Raw genomic sequence first — 26,754 nt, 5'->3', positions numbered from 1 at the left:
TGATGTAAATCGAAGTCCTGAAACACAATCCAAAGAAATAAAAAAATAATAATCTGACAATTACTACAAAACTAGCCTTTGTTAGTCAACAAAGCATATGACGAAGTGCTGACACTTGGATATGAGAGCGAAATTTAAAGCATGCAAAACGAAAAAGTCGAAGGCTAAAAAGTCACTCGAAAATCAAACCGGTCAAGCAAAAATTTTGCATTCAAAAGACCACCACGTTTACAATAGTTGCTTCAAACTTCGTCAGATAGCAATTAAACGGGAAATAGAAACGTCGCAACAGAAAAATTTTAAATGAAATTTTTTAAGTCAATAAAACAGGTAACTTTTTATCTTTTACCCCCAATCCATTTAGCACATCATACTTTTTAACCTATGAAAGCACACACGTTCTTTTAATAAATAGACCAAGGGACAACCTCACAAAAACATAGCCGGCAGATTGCCGGAATAGCTGCGGAAGAAAAGACTTGCGTGCCATATAATAGAGATAGAAACAGATACAGATCTAAATCGAAAAAAAAATCGGCGCAACTCAAAAAACTAGGTAAAAAACAGTCAGCGATAAATTAATTAAGCTTGTTGAAATTCATTCCACAGAAGCCTCTTATACGGGACCTTTACTACACAAATGAGTTCCTTTGACCTTAAACAAATTTAAACTAAACTTAAGTTTTAAAGTGCAAAAGTCATTTTATTGAGTGATGTAAGTCACCTATGATCAAAATCTAATCACGCAAATAACCTAAAAACTTTTGCTAAAGCGAGTGAGAAATGACGTCACGCGCGCAAATTCCTTTAGTGAGAGGAAGAAGTCACTCAGAAAATTTGACTTTTTCAGCTTTGCTGCATGAACAAATGTAAAACGAAAAAAGAGCGTCAGACGACGAAACAAAAAAAAACATAGCCAGAGAATTCCGGAAGCGACTCGAAGCTTCAAAACTTCGCTAACAAAACCTCAATTGCAGCGCAAGCCTCTACCTTTTGTATTAAACCATTAACTCACTACCTCTCCAGGTCTGCTCTATACGACGAAACAAAAAAAAACATAGCCGGAGAATTCCGGAAGCGACTCGAAGCTTCAAAACTTCGCTAACAAAACCTCAATTGCAGCGCAAGCCTCTACCTTTTGTATTAAACCATTAACTCACTACCTCTCCAGGTCTGCTCTAAAAATTGGTGAAACTTAAACCACTGTCAACAAGAGAAACAAAATGCAGCAAAATTTTATATTATTGAAAACGTTTGATAAAGTTAAAAAATCCAAAATAATTAAGGTGTTCAAAAACCTGATAGTCTGAAAAAGCTGACAAGGTTATCAATAGCCCTCAAATAATTTATGATTCCAACCTTAAAAAGATCGCGAAAGCAAACGGCGGATAATAATCTTCGAAACTAAGTTAAATCTTTTCAAAAAAGAAAGCTCAAATTTAAGAACCAGAAAACACATACAATTACACTTCCACTCACTGCGATTAAAACAATAAACAACACACAAATACTGTTCCTTTTTGTACATAAGCTAGACAACATGATTTCCAACTAAATCAAAAATAAAATTGATCATAGAAAAGACATAAGCAGCAGAAGAATATTCAAAAGCAAAAAATCGTTTAAATTAACACCAAGGCCGGAAGAAAGCTGCAGTAAATAGTCATAAAGGGAAACTTCGGAAGAAGCTTGCTACCAAACTCTCAGTACTGCCTTTTTTTGAATGAAATCAATTGCACACCAAAAAAATGACGAAAATCTAAGAAAAAGCTGAAATCGTTCATTTTTTAAAACTAAAAAAAAAATCAATATACCGAAAAAAAAATTAGGTAACAGGACAAAGCTAGAATGATACTAACTAGAATGAGATGAATATGGGCACAATGTAAGCAACACCGTAACAAAAAGACTTTCTTGATTTTGAAAGTTTAAAATCAATTTAAAAAATTCAAGAACGAATACATTTCATTGTTCAGCATTCAAGACAGAGAAAAAAAACTAGTCATCCGATACAAAGATCTATCCTCCTGAAGAGACCAAAAAATAGGAAAAAGCAGAATTCATAAATCAGAAACATTGAAACATTTTGCAAAAAAAAATTGGTCAAAGAACTTTTAAGTTAAGACTGCATTTATGAAAGTTTTAAATGTTTTCTAAAAACTTAATACCAAAAAATGATTGAATTTTTATTGAAACAAAATAAAAGTCCCTCAAGTTACACAAAAAACTATTTCTAGCAATTACAACCAAAATACAAACGAAAAACTGACGAAAATCGGAAAAAACTACCAAAATCGGATTAGCATATGTACAATTTTATGGAACAAAATTACATCGAGGTACAAAGAGGCGTTGAGTATAGGAGTTATCAAAGCCAAATTGCCATATTAACTAATTTTTGACAAAAACACGGTTAAAAGATCCAAAAAAGCAGAAATTAAAAGAAAAAAGCCAAAAATTAAATAAAAAATCAAGAATTATGTGCCAATGTTCAACTTGGAACGCATTTTCAGGCTCTGCAAAACACTGTGGCATCAATTTCCGAGGTTGACATTTCAATATAGTATCGCATAAAATTTAGTTCTACAAGGAACCAAATTAAAAGCAAAAAATTGGGCCACTTAGACAAAAAAAACGGCTAAAAACAGTTATCTATATGTGCAATTCAGTCAAAAACTACTTTTCAAAGTCAAAAAAACATTCACTAAACGCAGCGCATGATCAAAAAACTTCTCTCGCTTAGTGAAAATCGGATCACCAAGACAGCTTTTCCCACTTTCGCTTTTAGGTCAAAATGCCGCGTGAACAAATCTACTTCCTGTAAAAAAAACATAGCCGGAAGAATTCCGGAAACGACTCGAAGTGAAAATGTATTTAACGCCATCCAGAAAAAAATTTGCCTCCACTAGTTTATGATTCTCTCGAAACCAAACCATACAACAAAAAAGTAAAAACAAAAAAATCAAATCTGTTGAAATATGATAAAAAATCTGATCAAATTTTGTCATAACTTGAGATCCCGAAATAACTATCTCTGCCACAAATACTTCAACAAAACAACTAGTACTTACTAAAACCACTTAAGTGAAGGTTTTAAAATACTTGAGGCCAAATTATGAAAAAAAGCTCTTAAAAACAACTTGCACTAAAAAGCTGGAAAAAGTTAGTAAATTTTTTAATATTACAAAAGCATATAAATCCAAAGAAAAATTCTTTTCAGCCAATAGGGAATCGAGATGCTCGCAAAACAAAAGACAAGTCATAATAGTCTATGAAACTTGTCTCAAAAAAACAGAAAAAAAACCCGAAAAAAAATTAAGAAAAATAGTTTCAATGTTCGCCATTATTTGTCATATTTCTCAACAAAATGATTCATATCCAAAATTGCCCATTCTTTACTAAACAACTAGAACAACTATTATAAACCCTAAACCTCCACAAATGCCATAAAAAATTAAGGAACAGAAACGGCATTCAAAAACAAATTCAACAAAAAAACTACAAAAACTAAATGATTTTTTTAATAGTACAAGGAAACATAAAGCCAAATAAGGTTCATTTGCAATTAGAGCAATGAAAAACTCGCAAAATAATGGGCAAATTCATAATAGGGTGGGTACGACACTTGTGTAAGATTAAAAAAAAGAAAACTGCAAAAAATGAGAAAAATGGTTTAAAATTTCTCAATTTTTCGGTCATTTTTCCTTAGAAAAAAATGATTTATACCAACAAAACTTTAGTCAATTGGTATCGGACAATTCCTTAAGTAACAAGCTTCTATTCAAATCCAACTTAAAGCAGTAAAACAAAAAAAAAACAGGTAAAAAATCATTAAATTTCGTCTAAAAATCAGCAAACTGATCAAAAACCTCCAAATTAGCATTAAAAATTAAATTAACTACTTGAAACCTTCAATTCCTATCAAAACAAACCTAAAACTAATACAATATCATAATCAAACCTCATAACCATCAAAAGTTGCAAAAAAACCTGCTTTTAAAAGCCGCACGTGAACAAAAAAAAATTCGCTCGCTTAGAAAAAATTTTTTCACACATCAATTTCTCGCTCTCTCAAAAACAGCGGTATGAACAAAAACCACTCTCTTTTCGCTCCGCTCTTCACTTTTGTTCAGCACCAAAATCACTCCAAATTTTTTCACGCGTTTCATTTCCCGCTTCAAAATTCACTCCAAAAATTGATTTAAAAAAAGGACTTCTCCAATACTCCTCTTCGAGTCGTAATAAAAACCGAGAGAAAACCAATACTCCTCTTCGAGTCGTAAAAAACCAAGAGCACCGCAATATAGCTACGCTCAGCTTACAGCTTCGCAGCTATAATCAACAAAGTGACAAAATCAACAGAATAAGCAGGGAAAATCCGCGCTGTTATTATAATTTCAATTCACAAGTTTCAAAAAATCGACATTACCCATTGAGTAGTCTGTTCCTCCACCTTGATTCACTGGTTGGTTGTTCTCCATGGACTGGAGAGCGTCATATCCAGATGAAGCCCCTCCTGGACCAGACTGTGGACCCGCAGATAGTTTGTTCAGCAGTTCACCTCCCTTCTGCTTATCACTAGATGGGGCCTGGGCACTAGACCAGATTCCATAGCCAAAGTAAATCGCAAAGCCTAGAAAAATCAAGTTCTAATTCGTCCAAGTAATTTGTACTCGAGTACACTGGAATTAAGAAATTATTTGTCCGGATGCATAGCCACTTCAGGTGCAAGAAATTATACATGGAATGGTTCGCATTTCACGCTTTTGTAACTATACCATACATTCTACATCTCAAAACAAAATTTTAGAGTTCACGCTTTTGTAACTATAACATACATTCTACATCGCAAAATAAAATTGGGTTTTGGAGATTAGTACAAAAAAATCTGTTACCAGTGGGCATGATATAACTATGTAGAGAATTTGACATCTTCAATAGCAATGCAACATCACCTGATTATTATTTTTCTTTCAATGATGCTTTATTGCATTAAAAAAAAATCCGACTGATTTTAATTTTTCTTTAAATGCATGCTGATGTTCTCACACAGAAAAAGCATTCAATAGAATTAGACAGAACAAATTGGGCAAGCATTTGAAACAGCCGCCATAGCTCATCTATCATACATGGAAACACGCTCACTTTGCAGCACATTCCTCGGCAAGGAGGCGGGGTGAACTAGGGAAGCATTTAATCTCAAGGGCATTGAAATTATAAATTCAGAAGTTCAATTTCCCTTTTAAGCTCCATGGCTGAGGTTCAAATTAGAGCACATCATACCATCGCCGCATTTTATGGATCTTTAGTCTTTAATGTAACTGGTATTCTAGAAACCAAAATTCATAATCAAAATACGTTAGATTTAAAACGTAACCTTTAAATCGAAATGCACTTTTGCCACGCGCCATTTAAACAGCCTATTTGGCACAAGATAGATTGTTCATTCTTATGCTGCATTAAAGATTTTCTTCGATTTTTCATCTCTTTCTCTCGCTTCTTAATTGGATCGAAATGACTTCTTGTCATTATTAACGCAGAAGGTTAAAAACTTAACTTGATATTTTGACAACATCATTGGCTAAAACAAATTAAAGATCAAATTTTCGTGCCTACTGATAACAATTTTTAAGACTTCTGAGCCAACCCACTACAGTTCTTACTAATCAGCATAAGCCAAAAAAAATCAATAATGCTAAATTCTGACAATGTTAACCTTCAAACAAATTGCTCCCTAACTGTACAAGGTCGAAATAACTTTCGAGGTCTCAATAAAAATGTAACCAAGAAATACCACGTGCCTTAACAAAGTCACAAGAATTTTAACTTTCACAACGACAAGTTTGTTTCCGTTTGGATTCAAAAAGCTATACATAAGTAAAAAAGCCTTGAAGCAGAGCTTCTTTTGAAATCAAAATTATTGAAATGAACTTGTATTCACAAACTCAAGCTTGGAGCTGTTTCCGTGCCGCCAAATTCCCTCTTTAGAAAACTAAACATAGCCGGAAAATTGCCGAAAAATAGCCGCCGTTGACCCGCTTGACGCACATTGAGATTGAAACAGAAAAAGAGAAAAATAAGAGATAAAAATTGCCAAAATTTTCTCCATATTTCAATTTTTTTATTTGGTGTGCGAATACACCTAATTTCAGCTTCTAAACTGAACGCTATTCAGCGTAAAAATAATGTTTAATGAATTTTGATAACCTAATGCACTATGACTTAATGACCGGGCATTATATGATTATCCTGTATTTTGATCTTTTGAATTTGCTCTTTTGACTTTGAACGTACTCACTACATTCCATAATTTAATGCGTCAAATTGTTGAAACAGTGAGTGAGGTAAGTGAGAGGTCAAACGTGAAAATGTAAAGCGAAAAACGTGATCAAAAGGTAAAGCGAATTTTAACAAGGAGAGCGCCGAAATAATAGCCCTTGAGAGGCTGACGTTGGCTATTAAAAATAACCGACTGACGTGGAGAGAATTGCTCTCAAACGATAGGCGAGCGGTTAGCTTCTGTAGTACCAGTTCGGGCTTGGGGATGCTACCATTAGGATGGAGGAGCGTTGGGGGGAGTGGGTAGGGTTGCGAAGGCTAGATAAGCGGGGGGTTCAAATCGACCGCAGGAGGAGGGTGTACAAGGCGAGTGTTGGGGGGGGGGGCTGAGGTGACTGAAGGGGGTGGTCAAACTTTTAAGATTACGAACCACCCTTCACACCATGAAATTGTGTCCTGAATACAGTTTTGATGAATTGCATTCTTCCAGTATAATAAGGCTTTAGGCTCTAAGAGAACTTAATGCCCTCCGAGCGTACCTGTTTATCCCGTTTTTATAGGAGAAAAGCTAAATGGGTCTGTCAAAAAATCGGTCAATTGAAAAATCACACTAAAAAATTAAAAAAAAGTTCAAAGAACAAATATAAGTGCTAGAAACTTCGACTTAGAATAAATAAACATTCAGGTTCCCGCTCCAATTAAGGAGCACGTGTCATTGAATAATAAATCTAAGAAAAAATATGGCATGTGCTATTGGCGAAAGCAAATGAACGATCTATTCTGTTTCATAGAGGATCGGTAGAAATCATTTGCACATTAACCTCTTAGCCAACCCAGTCTTTAAACTCTACGTCTCTTCCATGATTGGAATCCAAAACAAATACAGTAGATTACCGAAAAACAGCCGCCTCTGACCCCTGATAGCCATCAAAATATAGAAAATTCAGCTGAAATTTGGAGGGAAATAAGCTCTATACTAATACCTGTCAGCATTAATTTTAAAACATTTGGCGGCGCAACAATGTCTTAATGACTGGGCAATAACTTATCAGTACAGGAAAAAAAGCAACTGTTACTTAAACAAGAAGGCTCGCTTGTTCTGGGCGTGCCACAGGATGTTACCACATACGCATTTGGAAGCATAAGATATATCAATATATCTGAAATGGTATCGGCGAAACATTTGTTGTAACGCTAAAAATGTTTTTATCAAGCTGCTGCCAAAAAAGTCAATATAATTTAGCTGACTCTTGGGAAAAACAACAGAAAAAAATTGAGTTTTACAGAGGAACCAAAAGCCTAAATAACCTTCAAATTCGAAAAAAATATTTAGTTGCAGTTAACTTATTGATAAATACTAACATGGTTTTCCTCAAACGTGTTTTTTGTATAAAAAACATTTAAGTTCCAAGTTTCATCAGTTTGTCTAAAATCATTGTGAAAATGATTCCTGGCTTGCGGTCCAGCAATTACTAATTTCAATACGCTCTTTTTTGGCGTAGGAAGAAGCATCATGGACAAAAAGCTTGGCAAATTTAGCTGTATAAGTCAAAAAAAATTCGATTTACATACGTTTGCATGTTTTTTCTAGAGAATCGAAAGCGAAACCAAAATCATCGACGAAAAAAGGATTCAAATCACCTGTATTCATTGAAACACGTCTCATTTCAACTTATTCGTAGCCATGAGATTTTGTTTCCGAACACAAAATTTCTGGGAGCTGAAACATTTGTATTTGTATTAACTGCCATAATTAGTTCGAATAGTTGGCTAACATTATAAACGAGACAGAAATGTCTCCACTTTTCGCAAGTTGATATTAGTAACGTCTCTTTAAATGAGTCTTCGGTAAAACAAACGGAAAAAAACGCATCAAAAGTGGAAATGAACTTAGGCACTTGGGATTTTTGTGTTTGTTCTTCCACCTCAGTTAGAGCATATTATTTGCAGCCCCAGAAGCACGTGCGAAATTTTTAATAATGATTTACTACGTAATACCAAAGGCTGGGTGACCGGGGCTCGAAAACGTACTGGGGGCACAAACGGAAAGAATCCGGCAATTACAAAAAAAATCAGCAAAAGTAAACAAAATGAAATGAATCAAACTGTGTACGAAAAAGAAAAACAAGTAGAAGTGGAAAACCCGAAATAGAAGTGGAAAAAACCAGAAAAACGCCATTTTTACTATCTAGTTGATCTTAAAACTATTAAATTGCTAAGGATAAAGCAAATGAAGCTGCACAATTTAAAAAAAAAGTCAAATAAAAGTATTATTTCAAACTTCGTTTTGCATTAAAGGTATCTCAATGCGAGTTAGGACACAGGTTAACAATGGCACAATAATGAAGCACACACCATGAGGCAATCAATAAATTCTTTGGAATAAAAAAATGGCAACCTCAAATGAGATTTTCAGTAGCTTATATACCTCTGAAGTTAAATACAAGCTGCTTTTTGAGTCAAGCTTGAAAAATAGAAGTAGGTCTATGGTGTACTTTTGGTTTTAAAACTCCATGCCAAACTTTATCATTTTTATAAAAGAGTATCATAGCCTAAAAATATTCTCAATTCTTAAAATTGAAAGAATCTTAAGCTACGTACACGAAGCATCCAAACTAGGATCATATTTATTATTAGAGAGCAATTGAGACCTTTCATTTATTTTTTGGAAGCAGGGACAAATTGCGCATTATCAGTGAATTAATGCTGATTCATTAGGGATAATAGTACTTTGTACAAAAAATTTTGGGCTGACAGTAAAAGCAGTCACAGCACCACACATCAAAACTCGCAATTTTTTTCACAGCAAAAAAGCCACTCGGACCATAAGCTCATTTTTTTCCAACCTGTTAAGACCCAGTGCAATTAAAATCGCGCTGCAAAAATTGTCAATTGATCTCAAGGTCATGATAATGTATGAAGTGTTCTTTAAAAAGTTTGCACCCAAAAACAATATAAACTATATGAAATGGTAAATCATTAACAACTGACTCAGTACATCAAGCTCCTCGTAACTACTAATACTGGTTGTTTTTTTAATGATGGACAAAAATAAGAAATAAAGAACTTGAAAATTGTTCAAAATGTGATAAAATTTTTTGAAAAATTATAAGTTTTTATTCAAATCAGTGTAGCCCAAAAAATGACGCAATGCATAATCAGTCAGTGCTGGTCCATTTTCAGTCAAGGGTGCATGCAGAAAAAGTGCGCGATTTTGCTATTGCTCAACTTTCCCAAGCTGTTTTCATGGCCGATTTGAAATAAAATCATAATTTTTTTTTTTTTTTCAAAAATCCGTATTGACAATTAACCAACAATAGACAGATCTCAGATAATTTTCTAGCTAATTTTCAAGAATATTACAGCTTACCCAACTGAAGAAACATTGGACAGAGAATTATGTTAGAAGGTGGTGAGAAACAATCCAAAATTCGAAAATTTCTAAAAGTTGACATTTGTCAAATTTAAAAAAAATATATTTCTAATGTTTTTGTGCATTTTTTGTTTTTCCTCTAGATGGGAACATTGAAAAAACCGTAAGATATATGTTTCAGGATACCGTTAGAAAACCGCTCGTTGTCTCAGATTACTGAATTTTGACCGAATTTTGGCCAAATCTGATCAAAAAAGAGGCTAAATTGCGTAACTGTTCTCACCTTTTTTTTGGGAAAAAAATTGGAAACTTTATGCTAGCCCCACTTTTTTTGCTCAGATATTCTTTTGTTTTTCAATGCATCCCAGACCAACATAATTGGTATCAATTTCAAGCTACAAAAAGAAATTTAAGGAATTTTAATTGTTTGAAAAAATGTCAACAGTTTTGACTCACAGTCAAAACTGTTGACATTTTTTCAAACAATTAAAATTCCTTAAATTTCTTTTTCTAGCTTGAAATTGATACCAATTATGTTGGTCTGGGATGTCCTGAAAAAAACAAAGAATATCTGAGCAAAAAAGTGGGGCTAGCATAAAGTTCTCCAATATTTATCAAAAAAAGGTGGGAACAATTACAACAGAAAAGTTAGCCAAAGAAAAAAAATATACGAAATCAGTCAATTCAATTATTTGCCAGATAACAACCGTTTATTTTTTCTGCCTCGAAAACATAGCCAGCAGATTGTCGAATACGAGCCAACGAATAATAGATATCATACTTTTTAACCTATGAAAGGACAAAAGTGCTTTTTATAACCAACAAGGGAAGGAAAGATTTAAAATTAACTGCAACGTTTTGGAAACTAACTAAGCGTAGAAACTATTAGCTGCTTTACTAACGTTACGAACGAAACAGTCAGAGAAAAGACCAAATCTTCTTAAGATTAAAACGAATTTGAAATTGCTCCCCAGTTTCATAAGATTTGATAGCTTCTAAATTCAGACAAAAATCTAATATTAATAACAGTTAGATGTATACTCTTAGAAAATTCATGCAAGAAGTCTTTAAATATTAACTCCTAGTTCACACGCTTGATTGGTTTATCCCGTTTCATTTTACTTGGATTCTGACCTTGATAGAAATTCAGTTGAAACAGTGAGTGAGGTAACCCAGAAGTCAAACTTGAAAGTGGTGACTTGTATAAAACGAAAAAAAAATTAATTTAAGAACAGAATCCTAAAAAAACTAATAACTTCATTTTGAACATTACTTAAAGCATAGCATTTGATTGTAAACAAAGCAAATAACCAAAACAAACACGAAATAGAAACAAAGGAACATAAAAACGATTTTAGAAAGTTTTTTCCCATAAAAGTCAATAATACCCCAACCATTTAGAACATCATACGTTTTAACCTATGAAGGCACAAAAGTTCTTTTTATAACAGCGCAAACGAACAGTGAAAAACCGACAATGGAAGGAACGATTTATAATTCACTGCAACGTTTTGGAAACAAACTAAGCGTAGAAACTATTAGCTGCTTTACTGACGTTACGAATGAAACAGTCAGAGAAAAGACCAAATCTTCTTAAGATTAAAAAAAATTGAAATTGCTCCCCAGTTTCATAAGATTTGATAGCTTCTAAATTCAGACAAAAATCTAATATTAATAACAGTTAGATGTATGCTCTTAGGAAATTCATGCAAGAAGTCTTTAAATATTAACTCCTAGTTCACACGCTTGATTGGTTTATCCCGTTTCATTTTACTTCGATTCTGACCTTGATAGAAATTCAGTTGAAACAGTGAGTGAGGTAACCCAGAAGTCAAACTTGAAAGTGGTGACTTGTATAAAATGAAAAAAAAATTAATTTAAGAACAGAATCCTAAAAAAACTAATAACTTCATTTTGAACATTACTTAAAGCATAGCATTTGATTGTAAACAAAGCAAATAACCAAAACAAACACGAAATAGAAACAAAGGAACATAAAAACGATTTTAGAAAGTTTTTTCCCATAAAAGTCAATAATACCCCAACCATTTAGAACATCATACGTTTTAACCTATGAAGGCACAAAAGTTCTTTTTATAACAGCGCAAACGAACAGTGAAAAACCGACAATGGAAGGAACGATTTATAATTCACTGCAACGTTTTGGAAACAAACTAAGCGTAGAAACTATTAGCTGCTTTACTGACGTTACGAATGAAACAGTCAGAGAAAAGACCAAATCTTCTTAAGATTAAAAAAAATTGAAATTGCTCCCCAGTTTCATAAGATTTGATAGCTTCTAAATTCAGACAAAAATCTAATATTAATAACAGTTAGATGTATGCTCTTAGGAAATTCATGCAAGAAGTCTTTAAATATTAACTCCTAGTTCACACGCTTGATTGGTTTATCCCGTTTCATTTTACTTCGATTCTGACCTTGATAGAAATTCAGTTGAAACAGTGAGTGAGGTAACCCAGAAGTCAAACTTGAAAGTGGTGACTTGTATAAAACGAAAAAAAAATTAATTTAAGAACAGAATCCTAAAAAAACTAATAACTTCATTTTGAACATTACTTAAAGCATAGCATTTGATTGTAAACAAAGCAAATAACCAAAACAAACACGAAATAGAAACAAAGGAACATAAAAACGATTTTAGAAAGTTTTTTCCCATAAAAGTCAATAATACCCCAACCATTTAGAACATCATACGTTTTAACCTATGAAGGCACAAAAGTTCTTTTTATAACAGCGCAAACGAACAGTGAAAAACCGACAATGGAAGGAACGATTTATAATTCACTGCAACGTTTTGGAAACAAACTAAGCGTAGAAACTATTAGCTGCTTTACTGACGTTACGAATGAAACAGTCAGAGAAAAGACCAAATCTTCTTAAGATTAAAAAAAATTGAAATTGCTCCCCAGTTTCATAAGATTTGATAGCTTCTAAATTCAGACAAAAATCTAATATTAATAACAGTTAGATGTATGCTCTTAGGAAATTCATGCAAGAAGTCTTTAAATATTAACTCCTAGTTCACACGCTTGATTGGTTTATCCCGTTTCATTTTACTTCGATTCTGACCTTGATAGAAATTCAGTTGAAACAGTGAGTGAGGTAACCCAGAAGTCAAACTTGAAAGTGGTGACTTGTATAAAACGAAAAAAAAATTAATTTAAGAACAGAATCCTAAAAAAACTAATAACTTCATTTTGAACATTACTTAAAGCATAGCATTTGATTGTAAACAAAGCAAATAACCAAAACAAACACGAAATAGAAACAAAGGAACATAAAAACGATTTTAGAAAGTTTTTTCCCATAAAAGTCAATAATACCCCAACCATTTAGAACATCATACGTTTTAACCTATGAAGGCACAAAAGTTTTTTTTATAACAGCGCAAATGAACAGTGAAAAACCGACAATGGAAGGAACGATTTATAATTCACTGCAACGTTTTGGAAACAAACTAAGCGTAGAAACTATTAGCTGCTTTACTGACGTTACGAATGAAACAGTCAGAGAAAAGACCAAATCTTCTTAAGATTAAAAAAAATTGAAATTGCTCCCCAGTTTCATAAGATTTGATAGCTTCTAAATTCAGACAAAAATCTAATATTAATAACAGTTAGATGTATGCTCTTAGGAAATTCATGCAAGAAGTCTTTAAATATTAACTCCTAGTTCACACGCTTGATTGGTTTATCCCGTTTCATTTTACTTCGATTCTGACCTTGATAGAAATTCAGTTGAAACAGTGAGTGAGGTAACCCAGAAGTCAAACTTGAAAGTGGTGACTTGTATAAAACGAAAAAAAAAATTAATTTAAGAACAGAATCCTAAAAAAACTAATAACTTCATTTTGAACATTACTTAAAGCATAGCATTTGATTGTAAACAAAGCAAATAACCAAAACAAACACGAAATAGAAACAAAGGAACATAAAAACGATTTTAGAAAGTTTTTTCCCATAAAAGTCAATAATACCCCAACCATTTAGAACATCATACGTTTTAACCTATGAAGGCACAAAAGTTCTTTTTATAACAGCGCAAACGAACAGTGAAAAACCGACAATGGAAGGAACGATTTATAATTCACTGCAACGTTTTGGAAACAAACTAAGCGTAGAAACTATTAGCTGCTTTACTGACGTTACGAATGAAACAGTCAGAGAAAAGACCAAATCTTCTTAAGATTAAAAAAAATTGAAATTGCTCCCCAGTTTCATAAGATTTGATAGCTTCTAAATTCAGACAAAAATCTAATATTAATAACAGTTAGATGTATGCTCTTAGGAAATTCATGCAAGAAGTCTTTAAATATTAACTCCTAGTTCACACGCTTGATTGGTTTATCCCGTTTCATTTTACTTCGATTCTGACCTTGATAGAAATTCAGTTGAAACAGTGAGTGAGGTAACCCAGAAGTCAAACTTGAAAGTGGTGACTTGTATAAAACAAAAAAAAAATTAATTTAAGAACAGAATCCTAAAAAAAATAATAACTTCATTTTGAACATTACTTAAAGCATAGCATTTGATTGTAAACAAAGCAAATAACCAAAACAAACACGAAATAGAAACAAAGGAACATAAAAACGATTTTAGAAAGTTTTTTCCCATAAAAGTCAATAATACCCCAACCATTTAGAACATCATACGTTTTAACCTATGAAGGCACAAAAGTTCTTTTTATAACAGCGCAAACGAACAGTGAAAAACCGACAATGGAAGGAACGATTTATAATTCACTGCAACGTTTTGGAAACAAACTAAGCGTAGAAACTATTAGCTGCTTTACTGACGTTACGAATGAAACAGTCAGAGAAAAGACCAAATCTTCTTAAGATTAAAAAAAATTGAAATTGCTCCCCAGTTTCATAAGATTTGATAGCTTCTAAATTCAGACAAAAATCTAATATTAATAACAGTTAGATGTATGCTCTTAGGAAATTCATGCAAGAAGTCTTTAAATATTAACTCCTAGTTCACACGCTTGATTGGTTTATCCCGTTTCATTTTACTTGGATTCTGACCTTGATAGAAATTCAGTTGAAACAGTGAGTGAGGTAACCCAGAAGTCAAACTTGAAAGTGGTGACTTGTATAAAACGAAAAAAAAAATTAATTTAAGAACCGAATCCTAAAAAAAACAAATAACTTCATTTTGAACATTACTTAAAGCATAGCATTTGATTGTAAACAAAGCAAATAACCAAAACACACACGAAATAGAAACAAAGGAACATAAAAACGATTTTAGAAAGTTTTTTCCCATAAAAGTCAATAATACCCCAACCATTTAGAACATCATACGTTTTAACCTATGAAGGCACAAAAGTTCTTTTTATAACAGCGCAAACGAACAGTGAAAAACCGACAATGGAAGGAACGATTTATAATTCACTGCAACGTTTTGGAAACAAACTAAGCGTAGAAACTATTAGCTGCTTTACTGACGTTACGAATGAAACAGTCAGAGAAAAGACCAAATCTTATTAAGATTAAAAAAATTGAAATTGCTCCCCAGTTTCATAAGATTTGATAGCTTCTAAATTCAGACAAAAATCTAATATTAATAACAGTTAGATGTATGCTCTTAGGAAATTCATGCAAGAAGTCTTTAAATATTAACTCCTAGTTCACACGCTTGATTGGTTTATCCCGTTTCATTTTACTTCGATTCTGACCTTGATAGAAATTCAGTTGAAACAGTGAGTGAGGTAACCCAGAAGTCAAACTTGAAAGTGGTGACTTGTATAAAACAAAAAAAAATTAATTTAAGAACAGAATCCTAAAAAAAATAATAACTTCATTTTGAACATTACTTAAAGCATAGCATTTGATTGTAAACAAAGCAAATAACCAAAAAAAACACGAAATAGAAACAAAGGAACATAAAAACGATTTTAGAAAGTTTTTTCCCATAAAAGTCAATAATACCCCAACCATTTAGAACATCATACGTTTTAACCTATGAAGGCACAAAAGTTCTTTTTATAACAGCGCAAACGAACAGTGAAAAACCGACAATGGAAGGAACGATTTATAATTCACTGCAACGTTTTGGAAACAAACTAAGCGTAGAAACTATTAGCTGCTTTACTGACGTTACGAATGAAACAGTCAGAGAAAAGACCAAATCTTCTTAAGATTAAAAAAAATTGAAATTGCTCCCCAGTTTCATAAGATTTGATAGCTTCTAAATTCAGACAAAAATCTAATATTAATAACAGTTAGATGTATGCTCTTAGGAAATTCATGCAAGAAGTCTTTAAATATTAACTCCTAGTTCACACGCTTGATTGGTTTATCCCCGTTTCATTTTACTTGGATTCTGACCTTGATAGAAATTCAGTTGAAACAGTGAGTGAGGTAACCCAGAAGTCAAACTTGAAAGTGGTGACTTGTATAAAACGAAAAAAAAAATTAATTTAAGAACCGAATCCTAAAAAAAACAAATAACTTCATTTTGAACATTACTTAAAGCATAGCATTTGATTGTAAACAAAGCAAATAACCAAAAAAAACACGAAATAGAAACAAAGGAACATAAAAACGATTTTAGAAAGTTTTTTCCCATAAAAGTCAATAATACCCCAACCATTTAGAACATCATACGTTTTAACCTATGAAGGCACAAAAGTTCTTTTTATAACAGCGCAAACGAACAGTGAAAAACCGACAATGGAAGGAACGATTTATAATTCACTGCAACGTTTTGGAAACAAACTAAGCGTAGAAACTATTAGCTGCTTTACTGACGTTACGAATGAAACAGTCAGAGAAAAGACCAAATCTTCTTAAGATTAAAAAAAATTGAAATTGCTCCCCAGTTTCATAAGATTTGATAGCTTCTAAATTCAGACAAAAATCTAATATTAATAACAGTTAGATGTATGCTCTTAGGAAATTCATGCAAGAAGTCTTTAAATATTAACTCCTAGTTCACACGCTTGATTGGTTTATCCCCGTTTCATTTTACTTGGATTCTGACCTTGATAGAAATTCAGTTGAAACAGTGAGTGAGGTAACCCAGAAGTCAAACTTGAAAGTGGTGACTTGTATAAAACGAAAAAAAAAATTAATTTAAGAACCGAATCCTAAAAAAAACAAATAACTTCATTTTGAACATTACTTAAAGCATAGCATTTGATTGTAAACAAAGCAAATAACCAAAACAAACACGAAATAGAAACAAAGGAACATAAAAACGATTTTAGAAAGTTTTTTCCCATAAAAGTCAATAATACCCCAACCATTTAGAACATCATACGTTTTAACCTATGAAGGCACAAAAGTTCTTTTTATAACAGCGCAAACGAACAGTGAAAAACCGACAATGGAAGGAACGATTTATAATTCACTGCAACGTTTTGGAAACAAACTAAGCGTAAAAACTATTAGCTGCTTTACTGACGTTACGAATGAAACAGTCAGAGAAAAGACCAAATCTTCTTAAGATTAAAAAAAACTGAAATTGCTCCCCAGTTTCATAAGATTTGATAGCTTCTAAATTCAGACAAAAATCTAATATTAATAACAGTTAGATGTATGCTCTTAGGAAATTCATGCAAGAAGTCTTTAAATATTAACTCCTAGTTCACACGCTTGATTGGTTTATCCCGTTTCATTTTACTTCGATTCTGACCTTGATAGAAATTCAGTTGAAACAGTGAGTGAGGTAACCCAGAAGTCAAACTTGAAAGTGATGACTTGTATAAAACGAAAAAAAAATTTATTTAAGAACAGAATCCTAAAAAAACTAAAAACTTCATTTTGAACATTACTTAAAGCATAGCATTTGATTGTAAACAAAGCAAATAACCAAAACAAACACGAAATAGAAACAAAGGAACATAAAAACGATTTTAGAAAGTTTTTTCCCATAAAAGTCAATAATACCCCAACCATTTAGAACATCATACGTTTTAACCTATGAAGGCACAAAAGTTCTTTTTATAACAGCGCAAACGAACAGTGAAAAACCGACAATGGAAGGAACGATTTATAATTCACTGCAACGTTTTGGAAACAAACTAAGCGTAGAAACTATTAGCTGCTTTACTGACGTTACGAATGAAACAGTCAGAGAAAAGACCAAATCTTCTTAAGATTAAAAAAAACTGAAATTGCTCCCCAGTTTCATAAGATTTGATAGCTTCTAAATTCAGACAAAAATCTAATATTAATAACAGTTAGATGTATGCTCTTAGGAAATTCATGCAAGAAGTCTTTAAATATTAACTCCTAGTTCACACGCTTGATTGGTTTATCCCGTTTCATTTTACTTCGATTCTGACCTTGATAGAAATTCAGTTGAAACAGTGAGTGAGGTAACCCAGAAGTCAAACTTGAAAGTGATGACTTGTATAAAACGAAAAAAAAATTTATTTAAGAACAGAATCCTAAAAAAACTAAAAACTTCATTTTGAACATTACTTAAAGCATAGCATTTGATTGTAAACAAAGCAAATAACCAAAACAAACACGAAATAGAAACAAAGGAACATAAAAACGATTTTAGAAAGTTTTTTCCCATAAAAGTCAATAATACCCCAACCATTTAGAACATCATACTTTTTAACCTATGAAGGCACAAAAGTTCTTTTTATAACAGCGCAAACGAACAGTGAAAAACCGACAATGGAACGAAATATTTGTAATTCACTGCAAGGTTTTGGAAACAAACTAAGTGTGAAAACTATTAGCTACAAACTGAACAAAATGATGACACAAATTGTGGCAAGAGGGAAAATGAAAACAATAAACACTGTGGGCAAATTTAAAAAACGCCAATAATTAACCGAAACACGGTTGCAAAAACAACTAACTATCACCTGAATTAATTAATAACATCAATCGGGTTTCATCCCGATATTGTCTGTCATAAAGGAGCCAAAATTCTAACACAAAGAATAAACATAACCGACTAACTTCGGGCGAATTGCTCTCAAACGACCGGCGAGCGGTTGGCTTCGGCGGTAGCTAGGTTTAGTGAGGCTAGCATTCGCTTAATTCAAGGGGCGTAAGTGAGCGCAGCGGGGGAGTACCGGGGGCTGTTGGGGTAGTAACAGTATGGGGGGGGGGGGTCAATCTCTAAAAACCGCCCTTCGCACCATAAGTATAAGTCTCCAAAACAGATTCTGTGAATCGCATACTTGAAGATTAGTGAGCCCAAAGGCTCCGAGAGCACTTAATACCCGCTGGGCGCCAACTGTTTATCCCGTTATTGAGGATGAAAAGTCAAATGGGCCAGACGAAAAATCGGTCAAGCGAAAAATTGCATAAAAAAGACCGACAGGACTAATATAATTGCTACAAACTTCGCTTGACAGCAATTAACAAATTCCGCTAACACTTTCCAAAAAATTAAAGAATTCTAAAATCAAAAACACAAAAACCTTTGTTGTTTTTGATGTTTTAAAACTCCAAAAAACAGAAAAAGGAAAATTTCCTCATATACGGATCAATTCAACTGAAAAAGTTAAAACGATATCCACATATGCTTCAAAAAATCCAATTAAATGTTTCATTATTGAGACTGACTAAATGATAAAACAAACGAGCAAAATTGAAAAAAAATCACTATTGTTTCATGTAAAGTCATAAAAATATTTGACAATCAAACATTAAAGAGATTCATTACTGGTTTTAGGAAGGCACTTAGTAGCGTTACTAAAAAACTACAGAAGAATCAGTAGAAAAAAAGTCAAACTGCAACCCGTGTAGCAAAAAGTCTCAACAGCCGAAAATAAATTTAAATTTCTCATTTCACTTTGAAAGCTGATTGAAAAACCAAAAAACCCAACTCTACATTTTGCTCTATTTTATATCCCCATTCAACTAAAATTAATACTCATTTGACTTATCATTCACATCAAAAAGTCGACAAAGTCTAAGGCCTAAATGGGACTAAGAAGTTCAATAGTGGGCTTCGAATAACCACATTAGAGGTTAAGATATACCACTATTAAAAAAAACTATACCACTAAGTGAAAAATGGTACCAGTTTCGGCGCACATTTCGTTTGACTTTTAGTCTTAAATTGCCGCCAATTGAGTTCAGCTGCTTGAAATTGTGATTGAGAGAATTTTAGACCACGCGAAACGCAAAAAGTCAAGGGCGTAAAAGTCACTCGAAAATTCAAAACCGAAAAGCAAAAATTTTGCATAAAAAGGACACACGTTTACAATAACTGCTAAACTGCTATGAACTTCGTCCAAGAGCAATTGGAAACTTACAGAAGCTGCCATATCTTAAAATCAAGTGCTTTTTCGTAGTCGAAAAACTCGCAGAAATGTTAACAGCGCTGGGATGAGCTGAGTCGGGGGGCGGGGGGGGGGGGGCTAATCAAGCGATGGGGGTGTCAGTGGCGGGGATGGTAAGTGGGGTCGATTGAGTGGGCGGCGGGGGTGACTTCGTCCAAAATTCAAGATTAAGAACAGCCCTTCAGACCATAAATTTGTATCATCAAAAGTTTTGGTTGAATTACATTCCTAGGAGACTGTTTAGGCTTAAGGCGTGTCTATCACGTTTTTTAAGCACGAAAGTCGAATGGTTCACCCAAAAAATTGGACAATAAAAAAATCGCCTATAAGACCACAGGACTAATATAATTGCCACAAACTTCGTTTGAGAGCAATTAATTACTGGTAAATGTTAGTCAAGAAAAACCACGGACTGACAAAAACCCTGGTAAATGTTAGTCAAGAAAAATGGCTCTCACGGTAAAAAAAATCGCTCAGTTGGCAGAAATTTTTCCACGCCAGCTTTTCCTGCTCGCTCTCTCTCTCTCTCTCTCTCTCTCTCTCTCTCTCTACAACCTGTGTAAATTAAATCCACCAACTTTAAAATACACGTCACCATTACTCTTCGAGTCGCAAGAAACAGCGCCTCCATTACAAATCAAATGCTTTGGATTAAAACAAAAAAAATAGATCGCCTAAATAATAGCATCTGAGAGGCTTACAATGGCATTAATGAACATGAACATAACGGAGAAACGTCAGCGGAATTGCCCTCAAACGCCGGGTGAGAGGTTGAAGTTGGTAGTACCCAGCTTGGGCTTAGGGAGGATAGCAGCAGGTGGCGCATTAGGAAGGGTTTGTAGCGGGGATCCAACCAACGAAAAACTGCTTTTGCGCTATGTCTTCTCAGAAGATTCAATTCTTCTCAGCAATTCAATAGTAGATAGTAGAGCTCTAACAGAGCTGCCCAGTGACTTAATACCTCAGGATTTTAGCACTTTCGCGTTTTAGTGGACAAAAGAAAAGTTGGAGTTGTCAGAGGGAAAATTGGTCCAGCGAAAAATCGAATAAAAACTACTGTAGGATGGCTACAAAAATTTTTACACACTTTGTAAAGAGAAAGTAATAACTGTTCAGCTACAAACTTAGCCTGCTTTGTTTTAAAATCACAAAAAATTTATTTGAAGAAAACCCTTTCATTACTCATCTTTGGGCCGTGAAAACAACAGTTTGTAAAGTCAACTTGGTTTGTAACAGTACAGCACCCCAATAAGATTCAATTTTTCTGAGCCATAAAACGTAGCCGGCAGTTTGAGGAATAGCTGCAAAATAGACTTGCGTGCCGTACAATACAGATAAATACAGAAATGCGTTGGGAAAGTTCAAAAACTTAATCACGCAAATGACGTCACGAACTGAATCACGCAAAACTAGTCACGAAATGAGTGCAAAATGACGTCACCTACGCAATTGAGTTCCCGTTGCCTGAATGCATGAACAAAAAAAGCAAATTTGAACTGATCGCGACGTCATATTGTTTCAAGAAAAATCTTGACGACGAAAATGAAACCGAATTACAATCCAAAGAAATTAATCAACTAAGGACTTGACAAGAAAAATTTTTCAAGCGAAATTTGTCAAACTATGACATTCAAAAAAACATGTCATCTTATGCTGAAACAATAAAAAAAAATCTTAAAACAATTGTAATTTGTCTTTAAAATCAATTAACTCATTACATTAAATAAACACTGACACTACCCGTCCTTAAAATTATAACAACAGTATTTAAAATCCAATTCAATCCAATTAATGCTTGGTAACGCAAATATGATAATTACCCGATTCGCCTAACTAATGACAACAGATGCTTGTCCCTGATTAGTGCAGTTTTCTCATTAAATGCACCCTTCTCACCCAACTGGAGGGGAGTAAGGGTTTCTTTTCTCCATAAATGAGTGGTGACCATAACCGATTGTGTGGTTATGTGAGCGGAAATACTTGTATAAACCAATTAGATTTATGTTACAAAACTCTGCAAAATACGATAGATATCAAATGAAGAACGGGAAATGTCCAAAGCAGTGATATGCTGCCCAATTACTTTGACTGATTATTTGCCCGTTTACCCAAGATTCAATTGTCCAATTAAGATACATGCCAAAATTAACTAGGATCCAGCCTGAATACAGACAAAAACGTCAACAGCAACAGAAAATTGGCAAAAATCAGAAATTAGCGGAAATCGGTGCCGACAAACTGAGAATAACACAAAACAACACTTAATCACATGAAAACATGCAACTTTAGAAGTCACACAACAGCATTAGCAGTCCTTTTAGGTAAAAACGGTACCAAAATTCACCAGAAACCTTTCCAAAAAATGTAACCTAAGTCAATGAAAAGGATAGGTAAAAGTTGAAGCCAATGAAATCGAGGAAAAATATTCCACACTAGAGGACCATTGGGAACTATTTTAGGACTAAGCAACAAAACCACAAAAAAGCAAAAAAAGACTCAAAAATCTACTACTATTAAATTGAACATGAATTCGTGAAAACCAACGCTATGAACTCCAGTCACTAAATAGGTTGAATAACTCCTCATTATAAACCGGTGACAATAGTTATTACTGAAACTAAGCTATATGACTACAAAACGAACAATAAAAAGGGCAAAAACTGGAAAAAAAATTAAAAATGCGTCAGAGTCAAAGAAAGCATTAGCTACAAACAGAAACAATTGAATCGATTAAAGCAGCGAAAAAAATGGCCCGCAAAATTTTGGAGAAAAGTCGCCGCTGACGCGTTTGACTCTCATCAGGATTTAAAATTTAATTGCCGAAAAATAGCCGCCGTTGACTCCCAAAAACAGGATTGCGATTGATAGAAGAGAAAACACTAACAAAAAAAAAGATTTTTGCTGCGAACTAGTTTGATGTCACTTTTGAGCTGAACATACTCCTGTTTCAAAGTGAGACAACATAGGGGCTAGTATGAATACCAATAAGCATCAGAAATGGTAACTAAGAACAAAACTCGAGTAACGGGCATCTAAAGTTGGGCTTTATGGATTAATCCCGTTCCTATTTGATTTCGCTTTAAAAAAAAACTGACGCTGTTCATTTGAATTGCTTTGCTGAGCAACTGCTGTCTAAAACACTTTAAAAAGAATGAGAGAAAATGAAACTAGCCTAGAGAAGCCAAAACGAATTCACGCAGAATGTTTAACAAGCTATGAACTAAGGTAAAGCGAAAAAAAATTACAAATAGTACAAAGAAGTAAAAAAGGACCCCTAATATAGCCGGCTGAGAAGCTGAGGCCGGTTATTAAAAATGAAAATAGAGAATTTTTTTATAAGAGACAAAGTGTTCTAATTTGGTGCGCAGTTTCAGATTCTCAGATTATACTTAATTCGGTCGGCTTCAAAACTGATGGCTTTAAGCTTAATACTGATGCCAGCGAATTGGCAATCACTCAAACGAACATTGATAACCTAACACACAATGACCGGGCTCTATCGGTTTATCCTGTGTCTTTTTATTCCTCTCATTTGAAATTGAGCATTCACTACATTGCGTATTTCTGTGAGTGAAAGAAACTTAAATTCGTTTAGTTGAAACAGTGAGTGCCGTAAGTCAGGAGTCAAACTTGAGCAGCAAGTTATGTAAAACGAAAAACCTGAAAGAAAAGTAATGCCAACTAAAAACTGAAGGCACCTAAATAATAGCGACTGAGGCTTTCTTTTGATTCTTAAAATTTGCAAATAGTTTTTGAAAACGCAGTGTCAAAGTCATGAAAAACATTAACTATGAACCCAAACCGTCAATTATCTTTAAGTTTACTCAACTATCCAGCTATCAGAACTGTCATTATTGAGACTAAAAGATAGGACATCAAAAAAACTTAAAAACAGAGCAAGACCCAAACATAGACTGCAAATTGCTGGAAAATAGCCACCGTTGACCCGCTTGACGCATATTAAGATTGAAACAGAAAAAGAAAAAATAAGAGATTTTTAAACTTAACGCTAATTAACTTACGCAGAATACCAATTCCAGCTAGCAATCGCTTCAATGAACTTTGATTACCTAAAGCACTATGAGTTAATGACCGGGCTTTATATGCTTACCCTGTTTCTTTCGATCATGTTCTTTTCCACTTTTACAGTATTCACGACATTGCGTAATTCAAAGCACGAAAGAATTTAAAATCCGTTCAGTTGAAACAGCGAGTGAAGTACGTCAGAAGTCAGGCGTAAAAATCGTGACTTATGTAAAAAGAAAAACTTGATCAAAAGCTGAAGCGAATATTAAAAAAGAGCGCCTAAATAGTAGCCGTTTAGAGGCTGACGGCGTCTATTCAAAAATACTGATACTTTTTGAAAACAAGTTGTGACAAAGTAGTTAAAACCTTTAGATATCATTTGAAACAATTACATAGCTTCGATTGCGCCTCATTAGTGACCGTAGTGACCGTCATTGTTGATTAAAGAAACAGGACAAAAAGTTACAAAAAACGTGCAATTTAATTTTAAAAAAGGTCTAAGTCATATAAACCACTGATGAAATAAAAACATTATGCAAGAATAAAACACATGTATGAGCATTTCAAACCGATAGTTGAAAACAAACCGACAAACATTGGACAAATTCTTCTCCACCGATAGGCGCGGCAATTCAATTCAGAATTTTATTCTGGAGAATTTTTTATGAATGCAAAAACATTCTGACCACGTCGGGGTCCGAACCCCCAAGCTCTGGCGTAAAAGACCGAAGCATAAACCACTCAGATTTGAGGGCCTTATGATAATGGATCTTAATTTCTCCTTTGTTTTAGCAACAGGCCTAATTTTTGAAGAAGAGCAATCTTGGTCCCTCAAAAATCAAGCACTCAAGCGCGAAAAAGCACTCGAGAAGTGAAATCGAAAGAATGTTCTCGAAAACTGTCCAGCACAAAAATTGCATAAAAAGACTCGTTTACAATAATTGCTTCCAACTTCGTTCGAGAGCAATTAAAAACATACCCGGCAGATTGCAGGAAAATAGCCTGCATTTATTCCCATAACACCAATTGTTTCCCCATTGTGCGCCATTTATCCCCATAATACCAATTTGATTGGATTTCGTTGTTATGCATACCCGTTTCCTAATGAGAGGACGCAGGGGCTAGTAGCAATGCCAAAACGAATTAGAGAAGTTAAATAAGACCTATAGGAACAAAGATCAAGTGGCTGGCATCTAAAATTGGGCTTTATGGGTTTATTCTGTTTCTATTATGAAACGTTTTTCGATACTGATTCTTGTTCACTTTAGATTGCTTTGTTGAGAAACTGCATTTTAAAAGCACTTGGAGCACAAAGATTTTATGCAAAATGTTGAACAAGCTGTGAGCCAAGATAAAGCGAAAAAATTTAGTACAAAGAAGTAAAAAAAGGAACGCTAATATAGCCGGCTGGGAAGCTGAGAGTGGCTATTAAAAATGAGTATTCACTACATAGCGTATTTCTGTGAGTGAGAAACTTAAATTCCATTAGTTAAAACAGTGAGTGCCGTAAGTCAGGGGTCAAACGTGAGTAGCAACTTATGTAAAACGAAAAACCTGAAAGAAAAGTAATGCGAACTAAAAACTGAACGCACCTAAATAATAGCGGCTGAGGCTATCTTGTGATTTTTAAAATTTGCATATAGTTTTTGAAAACGCAGTGTCAAAGTCATGAAGACACACACTAATTATCCAGCTATCAGAACTGTCATTATTGAGACTAAATGATAGGATTCTTGTTTTTTCGATACAAATTCTTCTTCACTTTATATTGGTTTGTTGAGAAACTGCATTTTAAAAGGACTTTGAGCACAAAGAAGATTTTATGCAAAATGTTGAACAAGCTGTGAACTAAGATAAACCGAAACAAGGTTTTGTTCAACGAATAAAACAGAGCATGCTACGTCTGAAACGTACCCGGCAGATTGCCGGAAAAAAGCCGCCGTTGATTTCCATAACTCTATGGGGATTGAAGGAAAAGAAAATATCAACAAAAATTGATTTTTGTATAAAAACATTTTTAAGTGCGATTTATTTTGATGTCATTTTGTAATTGACATCCTGTCTCTCAGTGAGAGGCTACAGGGTCTAGTATCAATACCAATAATATTATAGATAGTAACTAAAACTCATGAGAACGAAGTTCAAGTATCGGGCATCTAAAAATGGGCGTTATGGGTTTATCCGTTTCTATTTTTGACTTTGATTTTTTTATACTGACTCTCTTCATTTTGAATTGCTTTGCTGAGAAGCTGTTGTTTAAAAGGATTTTTTAAATAGTTTAAGGAAACGTAAAGTCAAATAACGTTCTTTTGCAATTAGAGCAATGAAAAACTCGCAAAATAATGGGCAAGTCATAATAAGCAAAGAAACTTGTCTAAGATTTTAAAAAAAAGTGCGAAAAAAATAAGAAAAATGGTTTAAAATTTCTCAATTTTTCTGTCAATTTTCAAAGAAAAAAATGATATATACCAAGAAAACTTTAGCCAATTGGTATCGGAATATTTTAAGTAACAAGCTTCTATTCAAATCCCACTTGAAGCATTAAAACAAAAAACAGCCAAAAAATCTTTAAAAAATTCCTCTAAAAATCAGCAAAACTAATCAAAAACCTCCAAATTAGCGTTAAACTCAAATTAACTACTTGAAAACTTCAATTCCTATCGAAAACATAGCCGGCAGATTGCCGGAAAATAGCCGCGATAGACGCTTGTGGCCTTCCATGAATTGAAACAACTAAAGAAATAAGATAGACCAGCAGTTCTTTAATAGACCACTAGACTTTTTAGGTTAGATTC

The 26,754-nt window shown here is 33.7% G+C and overlaps 1 protein-coding gene across 4 annotated transcripts in view; it reads right to left on the bottom strand.

The window, feature by feature from the left end:
• Positions 1 to 26,754, bottom strand: part of LOC142348821 (solute carrier family 7 member 14-like) — a 144,860-nt gene that overhangs the window by 3,188 nt on the left and 114,918 nt on the right. For all 4 annotated transcript variants that reach the window (XM_075400346.1, XM_075400347.1, XM_075400348.1 and 1 more), the window contains one exon: positions 4,430 to 4,633. In XM_075400346.1, the coding sequence (XP_075256461.1) occupies positions 4,430 to 4,633 (204 nt within the window). The remainder of the gene's footprint in view (positions 1 to 4,429; positions 4,634 to 26,754) is intronic.

This window comes from Convolutriloba macropyga, chromosome 10 (genome assembly GCF_964194025.1).
Source record: "Convolutriloba macropyga chromosome 10, txConMacr16.3, whole genome shotgun sequence".
Taxonomy (NCBI): Eukaryota; Metazoa; Xenacoelomorpha; order Acoela; family Convolutidae; genus Convolutriloba; species Convolutriloba macropyga.
The sequence above is the reverse complement of the archived record's forward strand: the minus strand, read 5'-3'. Positions and strand labels throughout refer to the sequence as shown.